At 39.5% G+C, this 19,913-nt stretch overlaps 1 protein-coding gene and 1 pseudogene across 5 annotated transcripts in view; one reads left to right on the top strand and one right to left on the bottom strand.

Moving 5' to 3' along the window:
- The window catches only part of DYNC1I1 (dynein cytoplasmic 1 intermediate chain 1), a 313,205-nt gene that overhangs the window by 61,539 nt on the left and 231,753 nt on the right, over positions 1-19,913 (top strand). For all 5 annotated transcript variants that reach the window (XM_053218428.1, XM_027071928.2, XM_027071927.2 and 2 more), the window contains one exon: positions 13,195-13,310. In XM_053218428.1, the coding sequence (XP_053074403.1) occupies positions 13,195-13,310 (116 nt within the window). The remainder of the gene's footprint in view (positions 1-13,194; positions 13,311-19,913) is intronic.
- Positions 449-1,463, bottom strand: LOC106970008 (60S ribosomal protein L7a-like; annotated as a pseudogene).

Here is a 19,913-nt window from a genome sequence, read left to right as displayed (position 1 = left end):
ATGTTTACATTTATATTTAACTTCTTGATTTTCATGGTATTGTTATCATACATTTTGTTTTTAATTCTGTTATAAAGCATACACTGCCTTATTTTTATTTTTGTGTAAGTAGCCAATTATCACTGAAAATAAAATATTAAGAAAAAATATCTTATATATTTACTCATGTAGTAAATACTTTTCTGATGTTTATCATTCCTTTGTATAGATCCATATTTCCACCTGGTATAATTTTACTTCTGCCTGGTGGATATCCTTTAACATTTCTTAAAGCAAAGGTCTTCTGTTAAGGCAGAAATTCACTAATTTTGAGCAATTTGATTACGATGTACCTTGGTAAAGTTTTCTCCATGTTTTATGTGCTTGGGTTCACTGAGAGTCTTTGGATCATTGGGTTTAGAGTTTTCAACAAATTTGGAAAAACTTGACCATTATTTTTGCATATATTTTCTTCTGTTCCTTCTGCTCCTCTGGGAACTCAAATCACATGTATATTAGTTTACTTGAAAATTTTCCATGGTTAAATTGCTTTATTTACTTATTTTTCTTTTCTATCTGTGTCTGTTGTTGTTTGTTTTGGTTTGGTTTGGTGTTTGCCAATTGACACGGGCTGAGAGAGAGCCTTTTATTACTTTGATGTACAGAAAATTCAACAGTGTTCACTTAGCTCAGTTTGGCGGTCAGTTCTTTAGCCTTTGCCTTTTCCAACTTGGCAATGCGAGCCGCCGACTTTGGACCCAGGACATTGCCTCCCCAGTGGCGGCGGATCTCATCGTGTCTGTCATTATAATTGGACCTGATGGCTTCCCCTGCTTAGCCAGAGCTCCTCTGTCTTCTGAGTTAACCTGTGTAAAGGTGACAGTGGTGCAGGTCATCCTGTGGACCAGGTGCCCCAGACTGGCCTTCTGCTTGATGATACATTAGGGAACCTCCATCTTATGACACAGGGCAGGCAGAAAGACAACCAGCTCAATAGGATCCACATCATGTGCAATCACTACCAGCTGAGCCTTCTTGTTTTCCACCAAGGTGGTGACAGAATTAACCCCAGCTCGAAGGACAGGTGGCCTTTTAATGGGGACATTCCCTTTGCCGGCAGCTTGTAAGTCCGGGCCAGCAATCTCTGCTTCTTTCCTTGCTTGGTCTCCAGTCTGTATTTGTGGGCCAGCTTTAGCAGTTGAATAGCTGTTTGGTGGTCCAAGGTCTGGGTGAACTGGTTAATCACAGGAAGCCCTTTTAGACGTACAGAGAATAACCTTTTGCCGCTGCAGCTGGATGTAGTAGGGCCATTTGACAAAGTGCATGAGGTCTCTTTTGGGCTGGATGTCCTGTCCAATGACAAAATTCTCGGGCTTTTTCTCAAACAAGGGATTGACTACCTTCTAGGCCTCCTGCTTCTTCACAATAGCAGGGGTTGGGGCCACCTTCTTCCCCTTGGCCTTCTTTCCTTTCGGCATCTTGGATAGCTGGAGGAGAGAGAAAGGGGATCTGTGTTTTATTTAGGATAATTTCCATTGTTTGTATGTGTGTGTATGTTCACTAATCTTTTATTTTGTGGTTTCTAGTATTTAAAAAAAAAAAGTACTCAATGACTTTTTAATTTGATACATTGTAATTTTCCTTCTAGAAGTTCAGTTTGGGTCTTTTAAAGAAATCTTATATGCGTGGGGCCCCTGGGTATCTCAGTCAGTTAAGCCTCCCACTCTTGACTTCAGCTCAGGTCATGATCTCATGGTTCGTGGGTTTGAGCCCTGGATTGAACTCTGTGCTGGTTGTCTCTCAAAATAAATAAATAAATTTAAAAGGAGAAATCTTACATGTTTCTACTTAACTTTTTGAACACTTGAAGTACAGTGTTAATCTGTCTGAGTTCTGGGTCAGTTGCAATTGATTGACATATCTTTTCATTATAGTCCTTTTTTCCTGTTTCTTTGTAGATCTGCTGATTTTTGGTTATGTCAGACATTGTGAATATTAGTTTGTTAGGTATTGTCTATATCTGAATTTATAGAAATCTTCTTGAGGTTTGTTCTAAGATACAGTTAATTCACTTGGAAACAGTTTGATCCTTTCAAGTCCTATTTTTAAGATTTCTTAGTTGGGATTGATGCAGTGCTCAGCCTGGGGCTAATTAATTCCTGCACTGTACACAATGACCCATAAATCTTGAGGTTTTCTAGCCTAGTCGGTGGGAACAGGCACTAACTGTGTGAGTGCCCAGAACTGTTACCTTTAATTTTTTCAGGTAGTTCTTTCCTTGGCCTCAGATGATTTCCTCACATACTTGCACTATATTAGCACTAAGCTGAATCCTCAAGGGAAACCCTTTGAAGATCTTTTGAGTTTTCTCTTTTTGTAGTATTCCTTTCTATTATTCTGTCCTGTGAATTCTAACTGCCTTGGTATCCCTAGACTCTCAGTTGTCTCCTTAACTTAGGGAGTCTGCTAGATTTCACCTGGATTACTTCCCTGCACCATGGCCTGAGAACTCTCTGAATGCAGTAAGCTGGGGCAGTTATTGGACTCATCTTTTGTTTCCCTCTTTTATATATTAGTGTCCATCATTGCTTGACCCCCAGTATCTTACAAACCATTGTTTCATTCAAACTGCTGTCTTCTTTTTTTTTTTTTTGAATAAATCTGTTTTCTATCACTCCACCCTGGCTAGCAGCACAAATATTGTGTCACTTGATTCTGATTTGTATGTTATCTATGTGATCAGTAAAGAAAATGGCATCGTGGACAAATAAGGGAGATAATATGACATTTAGGAAAAAGAAAGCTTTAAGAAAATTCCAAATAAAATGAGAAAATAAATTTGACCCATTTGTTTTTTAACCAAATACTTATGAAAGTACCAAAAATGCTTTGCTTTCTTATGCTATTACAATAAATTAAGTGAATTGAAGATGATAGAAGTAGAAAGTGAAATAATAGGATAAAAAGAGTCAATTAAAAGATCACAGTATAGAAACAAATCTGCATAAACTGGGAAGTGAAATTTGGGGTTGCGATGGGGAAGTTTGAGAGAGGGGTTATATTTTAAATATTTTTTGTTCTTTTATGTAGGAAACATAAGTACAGATGCCACCATGAGATTGTCAGTATTTAGGGAGATGTGCTGAGTCAGCACAAGGGGAGAGGGAAGCAAAGATTCTCAACGACGAGTAGATATCAATAAGCAATAAGGGTCTTTTGTGGCCCATCAATCAAAATTGTTAAACCCAATAACATATAGGAATATTTAGTACCTTCTGATTATATTGGAGCCTCACAACTGTATGTCTCTGTGTCATTGTATATTAAACTCTTGGTAGGTTTTTAAAAATATTTGGAACAAAGTGAGAATGAGAAGAAACCTGCTGTAAGGGATGTGGCTGCTCCTTCCTGAAGGAGGCACTTAGGGATGCCTTCTATCCTTGGGAGACATTGGTAGAAGGTGGTGACCTCTCCTACCTCTCAACCTTTCCTTTATTCTCAGCTGAGAGAGAGTGCGAGTGTTAACTCCTGAATCCACGAGGCACCATCCCATACTGCTGTGGAAAAATAGAGAGATCACTCTGTCAAGAATAGAAATTAAAGTAGCTCTATGAAGGCACTAGAAAAACATGTATTTTCAAGAGGCTGGTAGGTGTTTGAGAAAATCTAGACAGGCAGTTTTAGAGGACTTTTCACATTTAAAATTGTTTCAATTTGACTAACAGAACAGTAATAACCTCATTAGTGTTTGATGAAGTAACCCTCTTTTTGCTTGTTCTTCAAGTTTTACCAAATGTTGTTTATTATGTTTAAATCCCTGGTTTGAATTAATTTTAAAGTTTCCTATGTAACAAGGTCTAGTATTTTCTTGAGAAAAATGTGGGTTGTATTCTTCTTGAGCATATGGATGGTCTCTGCCTTTTTTTTTTTTTAAGTTTATTTATCTAGTTTGAGAGAGAGCATGTGAGCAAGGGAGGGGTAGAGGGAGAGGGAGAGAGAGATTCCTGAGCAAGCTCCACACTGTCAGTGCAGAGCCCAATGTGGGGCTCGAACCCACAAACTGTGAGATTGTGAACTGAGCCAAAATCAAGAGTTAGACGCTTAACCAACTGAGCCACCCAGGCACCCCAATATCTGCCTTTTTAAAAATGTTTTATTTATTTTTGAGGGAGAGAGCATGAGTGGGGGAAAGGCAGAGAAAGAAGGGGACAGAGGATCTGAAGCAGGCTCCAAGCTGACAGCAGTGAGCCCGATGCGGGGCTGAAACTCAAGAACTGTCAATCTCTGCCTTTTTAATAACACCTAATCACACACTCTGTGGAAATTGAAATATGGAACAGCAGCTTATAACCTGTGTGTATCAAAAGGTAATGGTAAAATGCATTTCAGAGTCTGTAAGTATATAGTAAAATTTGACCCATGAAAAACTTTAATAAACTGGTTTTAACAGATTCAATTAAAAGTCACAAGAGAGAGAGAAAACACTTTACTTACCTCTTAAGGTACTCATTTATCCAGTCCTCAAACATTTCTTGAGAAGCTACTTGCTATCTGCCAGTCTTTGTTTTCTGTTCTCAAGAACCTTGAGTAAGCAGGTAGAGGATATTTTCTGTTCCACACTAGCAGCAGGATTTTCATAAAACTTTATTCTTTTTTTTTATTCCATTTCAGAAAAATGAGTATGACCAGTTGGCAAGGATGTCTGCTTATACTTTGGTCCTAAGTGACTTAAAGAATTGTTTAAATTTATAGCTTTATGTTGCAACTCCTACAGAAGGTTGTTCATGAATATTAAGTCAGTAAAAGGCCATTTCAATCAAATTTTTATATTATTATTGTTTTTTATGTAATATTGGAGAGAACACACTTCTGTACTGCCTGTTCTTGTAATTCTGAACTTTCAGTTTTCCTTTGTAAGGTGGACACGTGATAGCAGAACCCCCACTCATATTGCCAAGCTGTATTGTAACCGTGACTATTTTGACTTTTCTCTTATCCTGGAAATTTGCAAGATTTATTTGTGTTATGAAATTCAAGGCAAACCCTTTGGCTGTGCCTGTTGACTGAGCCAGACTTGACATTTGCTTCTGTTCAGCAAAAATACTTTAGCTGCCAAACTAATATCTCTGCACAGTAAGAAGTAAATATCATGGAAATGAAATAAATACCTCTCAAATGATTTTTAAAATGTGAACATAGAAAATGGAAACTCATCTCTTTTGAGGTAATCAGAAAAGGTCAACCATCAAGTTGCTTTCCAGTTCTTGGAGGAAAACACCCACTTGGAACATAGGTGATAAAGGGAGTGTGGTAAGGGGCTGCCTGCCAGGTTCACTTCCATTGTGTGGCCCCCCATCGTCCTTTCCTCCACGTGGTGTCCCATTCCCAATGCAAGGAATCGGTTCTTGAGATGTCACACCTTGACACAACTAATTATACTATGGTACAGTGTTTGGAAAACAAATTACCCTTTGTCATTTCATATTACGTGAGTTTCTGTGCCCTTGGCTGCCTATATTCTTTCTTTCTATGGATGCAGCATTTTCTCATCTGACTCTCATTTGGTGGCTTCCAGGGCCATAATTTCTGTTTTGTCTTCTTTCTGAGCTTTGGTCTTATACCTCGTACAATGGGATAACCCTTCACCAGAAACTCATCCACTGAGGTACTCATTTTTTACCCCAAGGCATATCTTTCTGTGGATTCCTCTGTCTTCCAGTTACACCATTCACTTTTCTTCCCATAAGGCATGAGGCCTTGAAATAATCACCAGTCTGCTCCTTTTCCTTCACCCTCCATACCAAGTAAACTGCTAATGTCTACCTTCATTTCTTTTCTAGAGTCACCAAAGTATGGCATATCCTTTCTGTTCCCTGTGCCATAACTACTGAGTGCTTTCTTATCACCTTGGACCAAGTCTCCACCTTTCTTAGACTGCCGGTCACAAATCCAATAACCATGTCTCTGGCTGCCTCCTTTGAATTAATACTTTGCCTGGATTTTCTCTTTGGTTACTGAACCCACCCACCCTCTGCTTGTAGATCCTTTTGCGGTTCCCCCACACTCAGCTTGTAAGGTCCCACACACAGCCTCTGGTTGCTCACTTGTCAAAAAGAGATTTGATACCATTCTTTACATGGTTGCTATGCTAACAAGTTTGAAATGTTTCTTTGCAGTGGTCAATTTCTTACTCAGTAACTTTCAGTAATTTCCCATTATCTACAGCATGAAGTTCAAGTTCTTTAGCCCAAGATTTTAAGCCCTCTAAGAATAATCTGCTCACAGTGTACCTCTCAAAACTTAATCTTCCATTGCTCTTCAGCTTAAAACTTTTTTTTTTCCTGAAAACTTGATCTGTCATGTATGAAATGTGAATTTGGTCTCCAGATCTTTTTGCACAAGACTGCCTCCCTAAGTTACCCTCGTCATTCCTTTCTACCTGAGTAGACTCACCTATCTTATCCTTCAAGACTCACATCAGGCCTTTAGTCTCAGTGAAACTTTATTTATTGAAGCACATGGTAACCTGCCCATTATACTCTCCTGTCCCACTTACTGTGTGGATCACTTATGTTGGCTTTTATTATTTGCTACTTTTCATTCCTATTTGCCTTTTGATGTATATGTTTGATCTCTTTATTCTGCTCTTTATTCTGTTAGGATCTGGGAGAGTGTCATGTTTCAAAAATTGTGGTTGCTGATAATGATGTTGGCTGAAGTGGTTCCTTTGCCAGTTGTCAAAGACACTGTGCATACCCACATAAGATGTTTGGACAAGAAGGAAAATGGAACCATTCCCATTCTTGCTGTCTTAGGAAATCTTCTTTGAGAAGCCTCAAGGAATTTTAGAAGCAGCACTAGAAACATTCTTTGGCGGCACCATTAATGTTTCATGGGATGAAATATTCACATGCAAATATGCAGGAATAAAACCCAGCAGGATTGAGTCTGGGTCCAGTGAAGACATTCTTTTATTCCTTAGCCTTGACCTACTTTGGCATCTGGCTGAATAACTCCTTGTCTCTGAGAATATCTGTTCTGGGTTTTATCTGCATGAGTTCCAAGTCTCTTGGAGGCACCCCACCTTTATTTTTAAAGGCAATAGATAGCAGTTTCTTTGACAACTAGTGGGTGTTCTTTAGCACTCCACATGTAGGCCCAAAACAATGGCTGTCTCCATATTTTCAGGTTGCAGGTGCACTGGCTTTAGAAGCTGAAGTTCTGATGCTCGTGGCTTTGAAAAGAATGGAGACCTTTTCAGAAGATAGGCACAAGACCAGGGTATCCCATTTTGGTAGATAACGCTTTGCTTTGCAAGTATTTTCTCTCTTTAGTATATTAAAGAATGTTTAAAGTATTAAACACTTAAAAAACATCAGTGAAGTTTTTCAACTGTCATCCACTTTTGAAACGGGAGCCACATAGTATATATTTATTAGAATTCCAATGGCAATGCGCATGTTTCTCATGCTGTTAATGATAGGACAGAATCCTTCTATTTGGGATATAACCATTATTTTCGTCAACTTTGGTAGACATCATAGACAATGCTTAGGTCACACTTGGGGTTTTCCTCTTTCTTGAATGACAAAACTTTGTAAGCAGCTTAGCAAAGTCATGCTAACCTTACTGTGGTTGGATAGATATCAGTTGAACTCAAAACAGAAAAAATAATGGGGGTCTGTCTCCACTCATTCAAGGGAGTAGTTTTCTTCTTGTGATTCAGAATGTCCAACCAAGGACAAATGGACAGAACCTGGGTAGATTGGACTATGCTTGTGGTGAACTAGAAAGGTTTACATCCTGAGCACCAGCCAGTGACCTTCTCAGACTTCAGATAGCTTCACTTTTTTATTCCTAGTCAAAATCTGATCTTTCTTTTCAGAAGAAACTTTGCAACTTTCCTCAGCCAGCTTGTTAAGCCAAATTGACAGGATTAGTTGACGAGGAGGCTTCCAGGACTTTTAGTGGGAGTCCCACCCCAGCCCTGGGGAGATATGGGCCCTCTGTCATTCTAGGACCATGCCAAGTTAGCTTGTGAGGGATCAGGGTTCATTGCCCAGTGTCTCTGGCATCCTCTGCCTGACTCTTTAGTTTTTAGATACAGGAAAGACTTGCACTGGTCTCTTTGCCTGCCTCTTATCTCTTCTTCATCTTTGTTCATCTTTGTGTCTGGCCCGTCTCATAGAGCTTTATAAACTTGGTCCAGGGACATCCTCTCCTCCCTTTTCAGTGGGACTAAGGCCTCATCCTCTAGGAATTGGCTACATTCGGGGATCCCCAGGTGAATATGGTTAAACGGTGAAGTCTCTGTCCAGTATTTCGAACTCACTGGTACTCAGGCTTTAATGGGCATTGGAATCACTGGACTCTGCCCGCAGTGTTTCTGGTTCAGTAGTTTTCAGGTGGGGCCTGTGAATTTGCATTCTTACCTGTTCCCAAACGGTACTGAGGCTGCTGGTCAAGGACCACACTTTGGGAGCCCCTGCTCTAGGACTTCTGTTTGGGTTCCCTCTATATTTATTCAATGTGGTCACAGTGAATCTAAATATATGAAGCCTTATTGTACTTCTTAAGTGACACTGACTCGCTCTCTTATGATTATTTAGAACATGATACACATTTAATTCGGTGTATTTAAAATTCTATTAAAGCCTCTTATTTTAGAATAAACTATCAAGGTGAAAATACACAGTATAATTTAATAATAATGCCATGTTCACCTGGCATTTGACAATTAAAATCTCAGTTTACACTTCTGTAGGATGCCTTCTGCCTTTCCCCTTTTCTAGTCTTCTCTTCTTCCCACCTTTCCTTCCTCAAACATTGATTTAGTGCCTCCTCTGTACCTGACACTGAACTGAGGCCCAAGCTACAGAGATGAATCAGTAAGGGATAAATAAGCAAGTTTGCAGTCATATCAGACATGAAAAGAGGTGAATACAGTGGCCTGTACGAGGGGTGATAGCAGAAGTATCTGCTTGTATGTAGGTGAAAGCATGAGCTTTGCAGGAGGGGGAGTGGGATGGCAGCTAAGTGATCCCAGAGCCAGAACTGAAGAGCCAGTATGGAATTTATAGCCTGATTAGAAGGAAAAGGAATTATAGTAACATTAGTGCTACATTGGTTTTTTTTCCCCCTCTCTTGCTAAGCAGTTTAATTTGTATCCTTGTATAAAAGAAATATGAATTGATAAGGCTTGAATAAAAATAAAAAATATATGATGCTCAAAGTTCGTACTTAAAGGAAATAACTACTGTGTACTTCATGTCTTAAACATTTTATAATAATTTTTTCAGCTGATAAAATTGTAGAAATGTTTTTCTACAAAAAGGGAAGTTGAATAAGGCCTCTATCACAGAGTTGTATAAATGGATGGATTCTGGATCCACTGACATGCAGGCCCCAGGACTGGTCTAGGAAATACTCAGAATGGAGGACTCAGAGAACACACCTAAGAGGAAGGTCTTTGCTGTGGAAGGGTGCCACCTACTGGCCAGCCTGTCTGAACCAGCTAGGACTGAGAACCATTGTGTGGTGCTCACCTTGCAAACAGGATCCTTCGATTATGCTCCAATACTATAGGCCTCGCTGTGTCTCAGGAATCCTTTCTCATACTTATAAAATGATCACATGTGCTTGGCCCTCTACTATATTAGGTTGTAAGAGTGTGCCTCAGTGAGGCGATGCTCATAAAGCATTAGGAAAAAAAATCAGAGGACAGGGTCAACAGAGAACAGTTTCTAAGAACATGGCCCTTAACTTGCTGTTTGACAGAGCCAAAGGCCTGGGTCTGTCACTTACTACCTTTGTGATTTTGGGCAAACAACTTACTATCGCTGAACCTTAATTTTTTAAAGTGTAAAATTGGAATAGGATGTAAAATTGTAATGAGGATATAATAAGATAATATATAAAAAGTGTTTATCTGCATTATAACTACACAGTTACTAAAGCAACAGCAGAATAGCCACAAAGTATAAAAGCATTTGCTATAAATGCAGCTGAATCAATGTGGAGACTGCAGGGAAAGACACAGTAATGTATCCATTACCCCATAAGAAGCATTATAAGCCGTTGCTTTAAAATTATAAATCATTTGAGACAAAATCACCCTCAAGGGAAAAGGACAAGTTCATTGATGTATCAACCAATTGGCACATGTGGAGAATCACTTCATCACAACTTAGCTTTTATTTATTCTTGATGGCATGGGTTGAGTTGGGACCCTGGGTTTGCAAATACAGCATCAGAGAGGGACTGGTGGAAACTTTTTGACAGTTTTTGAGAAAAGGAAACATTTTGTTTGGTGAGATAAGGTCACTCATGCAGACTAAGTTTTGACAGCTGAGAAGTATCATGGTGATAATGCTTTCAGTTAAAGGAAAAGCAAATAGGGTCTCCCAAGCAGCCAAAAGGATACATGTGCCCATATAAAGACATTGGTGGGTGATTCTCATGCTTCATTGAAAGAGATCATCTTCAAATCTGCTGTCTTAAAGAATCTTTAATATAGAGCATTCATAAATCTGTCCTCTCTGGTTTTTTAAAACAAATACAAGCATTACCAGTCAAAAATAAATAAATTAAAAGTAGAGATGCTTAAGCCAGGAGCTGCTTGCTATGTGCCAGGCACAGAAGTAAGTGCTTTGCAAGTATTAGCTTCATTCTGTCTTCACAACCACTCAGTGATGTGTACCCACTTTACAGATAAGAAACTTGAGGCTTAGTAGGGTTTGTCACTTGTTCAAAGCTTTCACCTACCATTCGGTTGATAAGTGACCAAGCATAGAATTCAAAGCCGTATTTGTTTCTGAATGAGTCCATGACTTGACCATTATGCCATACTGTCTTATCAGTTGGTTTTGATTTGCCATGGTGGATTATCAAATTACATGTCAGCCTCCTATTTCCAGTGCCTGCCGATGGTTACCCATCAAGATAGGCCTATTGCTTATGTCCCATCAGCAAGAAACCCTAGAATCCCTGCCTGAAGCTGTAGGTACCTTTCAGTGGGAGTATGGAGATCTCTGGGCCTCACATAGATGCCCATAGAAGTCTAGGATCCAGGGCGATCCCTTCATGCCAGGGGTGGCTTCATTTGAAAAGGTGGGGCTGTCATACGAGCATAGATTTCTTTCCATATCTTTGCTTGTGTGATGCAGCCTGACCTCTCTCGACCTCAGAAAGATGCCCTGGGCTATGAAACAGCAGGAGGAGGCATTACCCCAAGTAGTCCTGGGGTGTCTATTCATGCTTGTTTTTTCAAGTGCTTGGAGAAAGACCTATTTCAGGAAAGAAAACATTCTTCTCTGACTTAAGATGTTAAACTAATACCTGAGTTTCTTACTTTGAAACTTTGAGCCTTTTACCTTGTTTGGCAACTTTGTTTCTAGTCTATTTTGTGTGTTTTCCACTAACTCTGTGTGAGGAGGCTGCACGGAGTTCTGGGAACCCAGCCTGACACTCTGCGGTGCAGACTTGTGAGTGAGTGAGGCTTGTGAGGCCCAGGCCTGTGTGCAGCTACGACTATGGTCCTGGTTGTGGGCACTTCAGAGATGGCCAAACAGGCTTGTTTTCTAACCGGCGTTTAGAGAACTTTGTGCACATCTACTCTGTACACATCTTTGATATCACCTCAGTTGTTTGAGCAACTCCTAGAAAAGAAGAAAAATTTTTTTCCTAGAATGCTTGGGAGATTGTACAAGGAAGTTTCCAGCTGTGACATGCATTTTTTAAATTTTATTATTGCTAGGAGTACTAAAAATACAATGAGTCTGTGCCATCTGCTAGTAATAATTAAAAACAATAATATGAATAAAATGTGCTTCTACTGGCCATAGAGAACTAGGGAGTGTAACTAGGATTCCCTGTATGTGCTATTGAGCTATGCATTTATTTCAGTTTTCATTACCTGTCAGAGAGAAGCATACATACTCTATGCCTGGAAATTTTTAAGAAACACAGTAGAATATGTCCCATCCTAATATTAAGTCTATTTGTTAAAAATAATGTTCCAGAAACTGTTTTAAGATATAAGTGTGGAAATTATGTACATATGTGCACATAATACATATGTAGTATATGCATCATATGTGTGTCGTATATATACGTTCCCATAACAATCCTAATAGCAAGTACTAGTAATATCTCCATTTTATAGATGACAAAACTGAGGTGCAGAGAGGTTAGGTACCTTGTTTAAGATCACACACACAGCTGGTAAGTGGGGGGGCTAGAGTCTATGTGCTTAACCACCAGACTCTGCTGCCGCCATGATTTGGATGTTCCTGGGGGACTCAGAAGGCACTTCAGATTTCTGCAGTAACTCAGAAACCACCATTAAAAGCCCTAGGTAGGAGTTGGCTTGGTGGAAAAGGCACTGGACCAGGATTCAGGCCAACAGTACTTTAACCATGTATGAGTTCTATATACCTGGACATGTCTTTTACACTGCATTTCATTTTCCTCATCTATAAAATGGAGATGGTGATAACATCTTCCCATATGCCTCCTAGAGGTGTTGTGAGAACAGATGACGTGATAGATGTTAGAAACATCTGAAAACACTTGAAGCGTGACATAAATATTTAGAAATTGTTTTGCACATGGTCACAGTTGGGGAATTCCAAGCTAAAATCCTATCACTTTTAGCCCAGTGCCCTCTTGACCCACCTATGCTTTAGCAATGTGCCTTTACACAGATTCACATGCTGATCTGTGTTACTTCCTCTTCTGGAGAACTGAGAAGTGTTATACTCCCTCTTGGAATGTGCTCCTCTCGCTGCTATCATAGCAAACATGTTACCCCATTAAGAAATCATCTTTCTTTTCTTCTGACTTGAGAATCACTGCTTTTCCTTTGTCTGTCTCATGTAAGAGGCTAGGATCTTGTATTACCAATGAAAATTCCCTTTATTGATTTAAAACAAGCAAAATCAAAGGTGCTCAGAATGGAAGCGTCTCCTCTGAGCCAGACCAAGACCTTGTTTTACAGATAGAAAAACTGAGGGTCAGCATGAGGGACCTATCTGACATCACCAGAAAATTAGGGCCAACGTGGGCCAAGAAGCCAGTGTCCCAGCGTCCAGCCCAAGCCCCTTGCACTGAGAAACTGCAGGTTGGGGTTTGTGTTGGTCCTGTACGTTATTACTGATAGCTTTTCTGCAAAGAACACCTTCCCTCTTTTAAGTGTTTGTCCTTTGTTACTTACAGACGAAGACTGCACAGGCTGGGTGTGTCGAAGGTTACCCAGGTGGATTTTCTGCCCAGGGAAGTTGTGTCGTACTCCAAGGAGACCCAGACTCCTCTGGCTACACATCAGTCTGAAGGTAAATAAGCTATGTCTTTTGTTTGCTTTCCATATTATCTCTAGGAGAAATTGCCAGGGTGTCACATCCTTCTTGGTTTTATATCTTTACCACAACCGATCTTCATAAGACATAAACATGATGACACACTGAAAGTCCAGATCTCCTTTGGCTCAGATTTTGACAGTTCTGAACAGGGAGCCTAGTGGTACTCCTCCAAAGGACCCATGAGCTTTAAAATGGATCACTTAGGTCACGCTTTGTCACAACCGTATGAGGAAGGACAAAATCATCACAGGATGACATTATAGAAACTTTTCTGAATTTTATCAATAAAAACAATGTGTACATTAAGATTCATCATTTTCAGGAGTCAGCAAGTATCAGAACACCACCTGTTCCTCAAAATAAAGTATTCTGAACTACAATCACAACCAGTCATTGGTGTCTATAGTCTTTGTGGCTACTTTCTTGCTGTTATGGTAGGATTGAGTAGCTGTGACACAGAACTTACATCTCATATAGCCAGAAATCTTTACTACAGTGTGGAACTTTATAGAAAAACCTCGCTGACCCCTGATTGGCTTTGCCATTCAGATTACAACACACTAGAGTGTCTTACCATTTAAAACTTAAAATCTAAAATTTAAAAAAGTTTTCCATGCACACTCCACATAGGTGAATGGGAAGTGAATTCCATGCTTTCTTCATGCATACCAGAAAACGTCACGTGGAAAAGTCAGATGCAAATCCCAGTCATTAAAAAAAATACAGTAAGAGAAATTGAAGTTTATAAAATGCTCCCTAGAAATGAGACATTACACTCAAGCAGAAGAGATATATGTGTGTAAGAGTTGTTTACATTGTTGGAAAACAGCATGATTGGCATAGCTAGGAAAATTCTCTTTTTACTTTATGTTATTTTACTTTTTGGTGTGGTGAAGAGAATGTTAGAGTTTGGGTTTCATTGTCATCATGTAGTAAATACTGAACACAAGTCATGAGGATGGAAAATGATTCGAATGTCTTGCTTGCTTTACAGCGAATATATAAATTAGTGCAGTTGGGTTTGTGCAAGCTACAGAGATTTTCAATTTTGGTTCCAAACATGTAATGTCCAAAGCGAAGTGCAGTCTGATTCCTTGAAGTAGTGCGTTGCCTACAGGTCTTCTGGAAACCTTTCCTGGGTAATACTGGGTGCTGCAGGGACAAGTCTTTGGTGACAGGGCCTCCATCTTTCAAATCTGAGAGTGAAATGAATTTTAGAAGCAAACAAGTAGCACCCTCTGGTGGTGGAATTTTAAACCAACCACTTAAACAACTTCAAGAACCTTCTATTAATGTGGCAGAAAATACAAAGTTAGAAAAGCTTTTTGGAGTTCACCTAGGCTATCCTTGGACCTCCAGGCAGATCAGAAAGATTATTAAAAAACAACCTCACCACCCAACCAAAACATTTGTTTGAGTTAATTTGCTGCCAGAGGTATTTGCAGGGCTGTAGCCTGAGGTATGTTTATTTAGCCCAAAATTTGACCCATAACATAAAGTTATACAACTGAAATTGGAGAAGGAGTGAATTATACTTTGAAAATGTGTAGACTTCAGATATTGGAAAGGGTACAGAAATATTTACAAGGGAAGATAAATTAAGGATGAAAAGGCATCAACTCTAAACTTTTAAACTGGAACACATCAAAAGGAAAAGCCTGGGCATTTGTTTTATTACTGCAAAGAGAGCTTGGGAGCCCTCATTATGCTGTGGTCCAACAGCAGGAAAGAAGGAATTTATTTCTCAGCTATTGGCAGAAGGTCTTCCTGTTTTGTTAACAAGATTCATAGAGGTTTTTTGTGGTGATGGGTGTTTCAATGGTTCAAATTCCACAATACAGATTTGAACTCAAAGCTAGCTACTGTAGCTCTAGACATTAAGCACTGCCCGATGGGTTTAGACTGGAAGAACTTTAGATTTGGGTTCAGCAAATTGTCCTCTTACCACAGATGATTCTTTGACCTTTGGCTGCCTGCAGTTGCCCAGCTGCCTGGCTGACAAAGGTGCCCACTGCTTGCCTTTTACCTGCTGGGTGAAGGGAGCTGGCAGAGGGGGAACTTGGGGAAAGCAGCAGGCACTTGCAGGGAGAATCGACCACATGGCAGGTTTGGGTTGGCTTCTGATTTGGGGCTTGAGCCATGGCAATGTTTTCATGACAACTGCAGCCATTCGGAGGTAGGAAACAATGAACTACTGAATTTTATGACACACTGAAGCTCTTGCATGGATAATATTTAAAACTGTGGTGTATCTAAGACCCATAGCATATTTTTACCCATAGTGTAGGAAAGAATACTATTTTTAAAGTCATTTTGGAACTATGGGAAACTCAACAATATTCAAACAAGTGAAATCAGAGCATTGATACATTCTATATCCAATGGAGTTCAAGTGCATTCAGTTTTTTACATGTTACCACTTTAAAATGAAGGGGAAGGTACTTTGCCTAAGCTTAAGCTTCTTTTCTCCACCAACATTCTCTTAACTTGTGATCAAAATGGCCTGTTCTGAGAAACACTCCAGAGAGTGATTTAAACCAGGAAGATTGGGGAATGAAGTCCATGTGAATACTATTTTTTTTTTCCAATTCAAATTTAAGTCATTAGTTGCAGAGAAAAAGGCTGAGAATAGGAAACACTGATTTGGGGAGCAGGTTATTTCTACTCCCAAAACATTTTAAACACATGCCTTTTATTCCCAAGTAGTAAGAAAGGAAAAAAATTATGCATCCCTGCCAAACTACCTGTGTGTTGCCTGTTATTAATACTCTCTGGACCGACTGTGACTTCCTGAAATTAGTTAGGAAGCCGGTCTTCTGCATCCTTATTATAGTAGGTAAGTGACTGGCTCATGCTAGGTACCCAATAAATGCTGTTGAATGACAGAGGTGATGATGCCACAGACATATTGGAAACTCCTAAGTTCTATAATGACCTCTGGGAGAATGAGGATTTCTTAGCTTGCTGGTAATGTGTAAGCTGCTCTGGAAGGAGGAGGAAGAAACTTACACAACCTGTTGATAGTTTTGAGGTATTCTCTGATCTTCCTCTCCTCTTCATGATATCTTATAAGTGGGAACTTAATGGCTTCATGTTGGCTATTCACCTTCCTTTTACTTCCTTCCCATGCCTTATTTCTTATACCCAAGAAAGACCAACCTGCTTTCATTTTCCAAGGTGCCACACAGCCTCAGCCTCCATACACTCGCACCTACTGCCTCCCTGCCCAGAATGCCATCTCTCCTATTTGCCTTCCTTTGGGAAGTCAAAGGAAGAAGGGACAGTCAAAGGTCAGCTCCTTGGTAATTACACTTCCGGTAGGCATCCCTCCTACTGTGGGCACAGTGCATTTCTCCTTTATCGTGCTGCATTTAACAGTTATCTAAATGTCTGTCTGAAGCAGTCTGTGTGTCCTTCACTTCCATGCTGCACACAGTGCCTGGCACAAGGAAAGGGCTCAATGGACATCAATGGAAGAAATGGAGAATGACATGATACTGGAGGAATAAGAAAGAAGGAAGAGAAGATATTCACTATCCTTCAGGGAGGAAGGAGGATGATCTATGCATTACGGCTACATTGGTTTATGGATTTTTAAAGGAAAAGTCATGAGAGTGAGATTGTGTGGTAAGGGGAGTTCAGTGTTGCCATTTCTGCCAGGCCACTAATTTCAGTCCTGAGGCTGGTGCAAGCATTAACTGCCGATGAACATGCACAGTTCTGAGAATTGAAGGAGAAAATCATGGGATGACCAGGATAGAGCAAAGCAGTCACCAAGTTTTTACTGTGCAGAGAGCAGAGACACTATTTAAATACTTTGATCTTGGAAGAGGTGTGCAGAAAAGTGGCTAAGGAAGGTTCTTGTTTCACATTTGTACTTTAAAAACATTTTTTTTCTTAACTGGTTGAAGACCATTTCCACTTCGGCTTCCCATCCTCTTCAGCATACACTTAATACAGAAGCTATAAGTATGAGGGTTGTCTAGAGTAGTCTAGTCTATCATTGTCCAATAGAAACATAATGAGCCATTAATTTTAATAATGTTTTATTTAATCCAACATGTTAAAAATATTATCATTTTAATATGTAGTCAGTATAAAAATTATCAATGAGATATTGTAGATTCTTTTTCTGTATTAAGTCTTCAAGATCTGGCTTGTATTTTACACTTAGGACATATCCCAATTCAGACACTTAATTTTCATTGGAAATACTTGAAGAGTAATTAGATTTCTTAAAATTTACAGTTGAAACAGCAGATTCATATGCCACAGTTGCCCCAAACATATTTAAAAGCTTTTCAGTAATAGAATCAAATACCAGTGTTTGAAGTTAAATAAAAGTAAAAATGCAGTTCTTCTGTTGCATTAGCCACATCTCAAGTACTCAGTAGCCACCCGGGGTTAATAGCTCCTTTATTGGAAAGCTCAAGTCTACCACAGACCAGCATTTCACAGAGTCAGAAGCTGAGACCTTCAAAGCCAGCCTGGTGTTCACTTCATCATGGATGGACAGAGACACTTGGGTGAGGAGACCTCCCTGACTTATAGAGAGCTCCCCCAGGGGCATGATGATGTCATAGATTCTCTTCCTTTTTATGAGATCAGCTGTGTCGAAGCAGGTGTCAGATGATTGGACAGGAGCAAAGTTGTATGCCCAGGAGGGCAAGTCCACAAATAAGCTTCATTCTGCCATGATAGAGACAATTGTGGGCTCTCCTCTGGGTTCTCCCTTCATAGACCTCCCATAAACAATGGGGTTTTCATTGTTTCTGCTGTGTCTTCATGCTCTATAAAGGACTGCTAAAGACCGTGTATGACCTCCTTGTTAGCTCTCTACACTTAATGCCCTTTTCCCTCTTCCTGCTCCCCTCTCTTTCTGTGTGAAGTGATTGGAGACAATGATCAAGATTTGAATTCTAAACTGCTTAAAGTTGAGTTCTAGATCTTCCTACACCTGGGGTGTCTGGGTGACTCAGTCGGTTAAGCATCTGACCCTTGATTTCAGCTCAGGTCTTGATATCATTCATGAGTTTGAGTCCCGCATCAGGCTCTGTGCTGACAATGTGGAGCCTGCTTCAGATTCTGTGTCTCCTTCTCTCTCTCTGCCCTTCCCCCACTTGTGCTCTCTCTCTCTCTCTCTCTCTCTCAAAAACAAATAAACATTAAAAAAAAAGAATTGTTAAAGAAGTGAGGTTTTATGTTTTTGCAATGCTGATGTACCAAAAATTTAGTATGTTTCCTTTGGTTTTGTAAATTATTAGTTAATGAAAATGTTATAATAATAGAGAAAAACATTTTAACCCACAGAGCTTTACAAAATTACAAAGAAAACAATTCCCACTTATAAACATGTTTTGGTAGCATAGAAATACAACAGGATAATCGATTTTAAAAAACTCTCAAAAATATACATATTTCATTGGGTCAAAATTCTGTGGGGGAGGTGAGAAAAATAACAATGTAAAATGACTCTTAAAGAAGACTTTGTTATAGTAATTTCAAATGGATGCTGGTGGATATCATATCACTTTGGTAATGGCTTCCACTGGGTATATTTAAAAATGACTAGTGTGGGCACCTGGGTGGCTCAGTCAGTTAAGCATCTGACCCTTGATTTCAGCTCAGGTCATGATATCATTCATGAGTTTGAGTCCTGCATCAGGCTCTGTGCTGACAATGTGGAGCCTGCTTGGGATTCTGTCTCTCTCTCTTTCTGCCTCTCCCCTACTTGTGTACTTGCCCTCTCCCTCGGTCTCTCAAAATAAGTAAACTTAAAAAAAATTTAAATCTCCCTACACCTTAGTGGCCCCAAGAGCGTAACTCTTTGTTACAAAATTGCCAAATAAAGTCATTTTCCAGAGAATCAAAGTGGAAATATTTATTTGGAGCCTTAAATACGAAACCAGGCAGTTCTTAGGGTTATAATTTCTTAGTGGAAGCAAATCCTAAAACCTCTGAAGATAACATGGGAGACCACAGGCTTTGGGGTTATAGCCTTAGCTCAAGTTCTTCATCTGGTGATCACATTCTCTAAACATACTATTCAAAGAACAGCCAGGTATTTGGAGGTAACCCATGTTGGCATCTGGATGCAAATTAAAACTCCCTAGTGAAGATGACACACATTAATTTCATATTTAGTTTCAGTTCCATAGATAAGAATTGGTACTCTTCCAGAAGAATATTGACATCTGCCATGTTTTGCTTTCTTGAAATATGCCTGCTATTTCTCCTTTGACACTTAATTAAAGTTTTAATCTTCTTTCAGAGCTAACTGTAGAGGCTTCAGGCCCATTTTTAACAAAGTCAGTGGCTGAGGGATCCTCTCCTAGCATATTAGTTTTCTTTAGTAGTGTTAACCTCGTATCATCTTGGCAAGTCTCTTGAAAGACAAAACCAAACCAAAACAAACGAACAAACAAACAAACACAAAAAGATGGGCTACTTTAGGAACATAGACATTTTAGACATTATTTTTTAGATATTATTTACATTGAATAGACAAATTTTCTGGTTAAAAAAAAAAAAAAAAAGATAGTTGTTTTCCCTGTCTCTGAAACACCTTTTTAGCTG

Source organism: Acinonyx jubatus, chromosome A2 (genome assembly GCF_027475565.1).
Source record: "Acinonyx jubatus isolate Ajub_Pintada_27869175 chromosome A2, VMU_Ajub_asm_v1.0, whole genome shotgun sequence".
NCBI classification, from domain to species: Eukaryota; Metazoa; Chordata; class Mammalia; order Carnivora; family Felidae; genus Acinonyx; species Acinonyx jubatus.
This window is presented reverse-complemented; position numbering and strand designations above follow the sequence as displayed.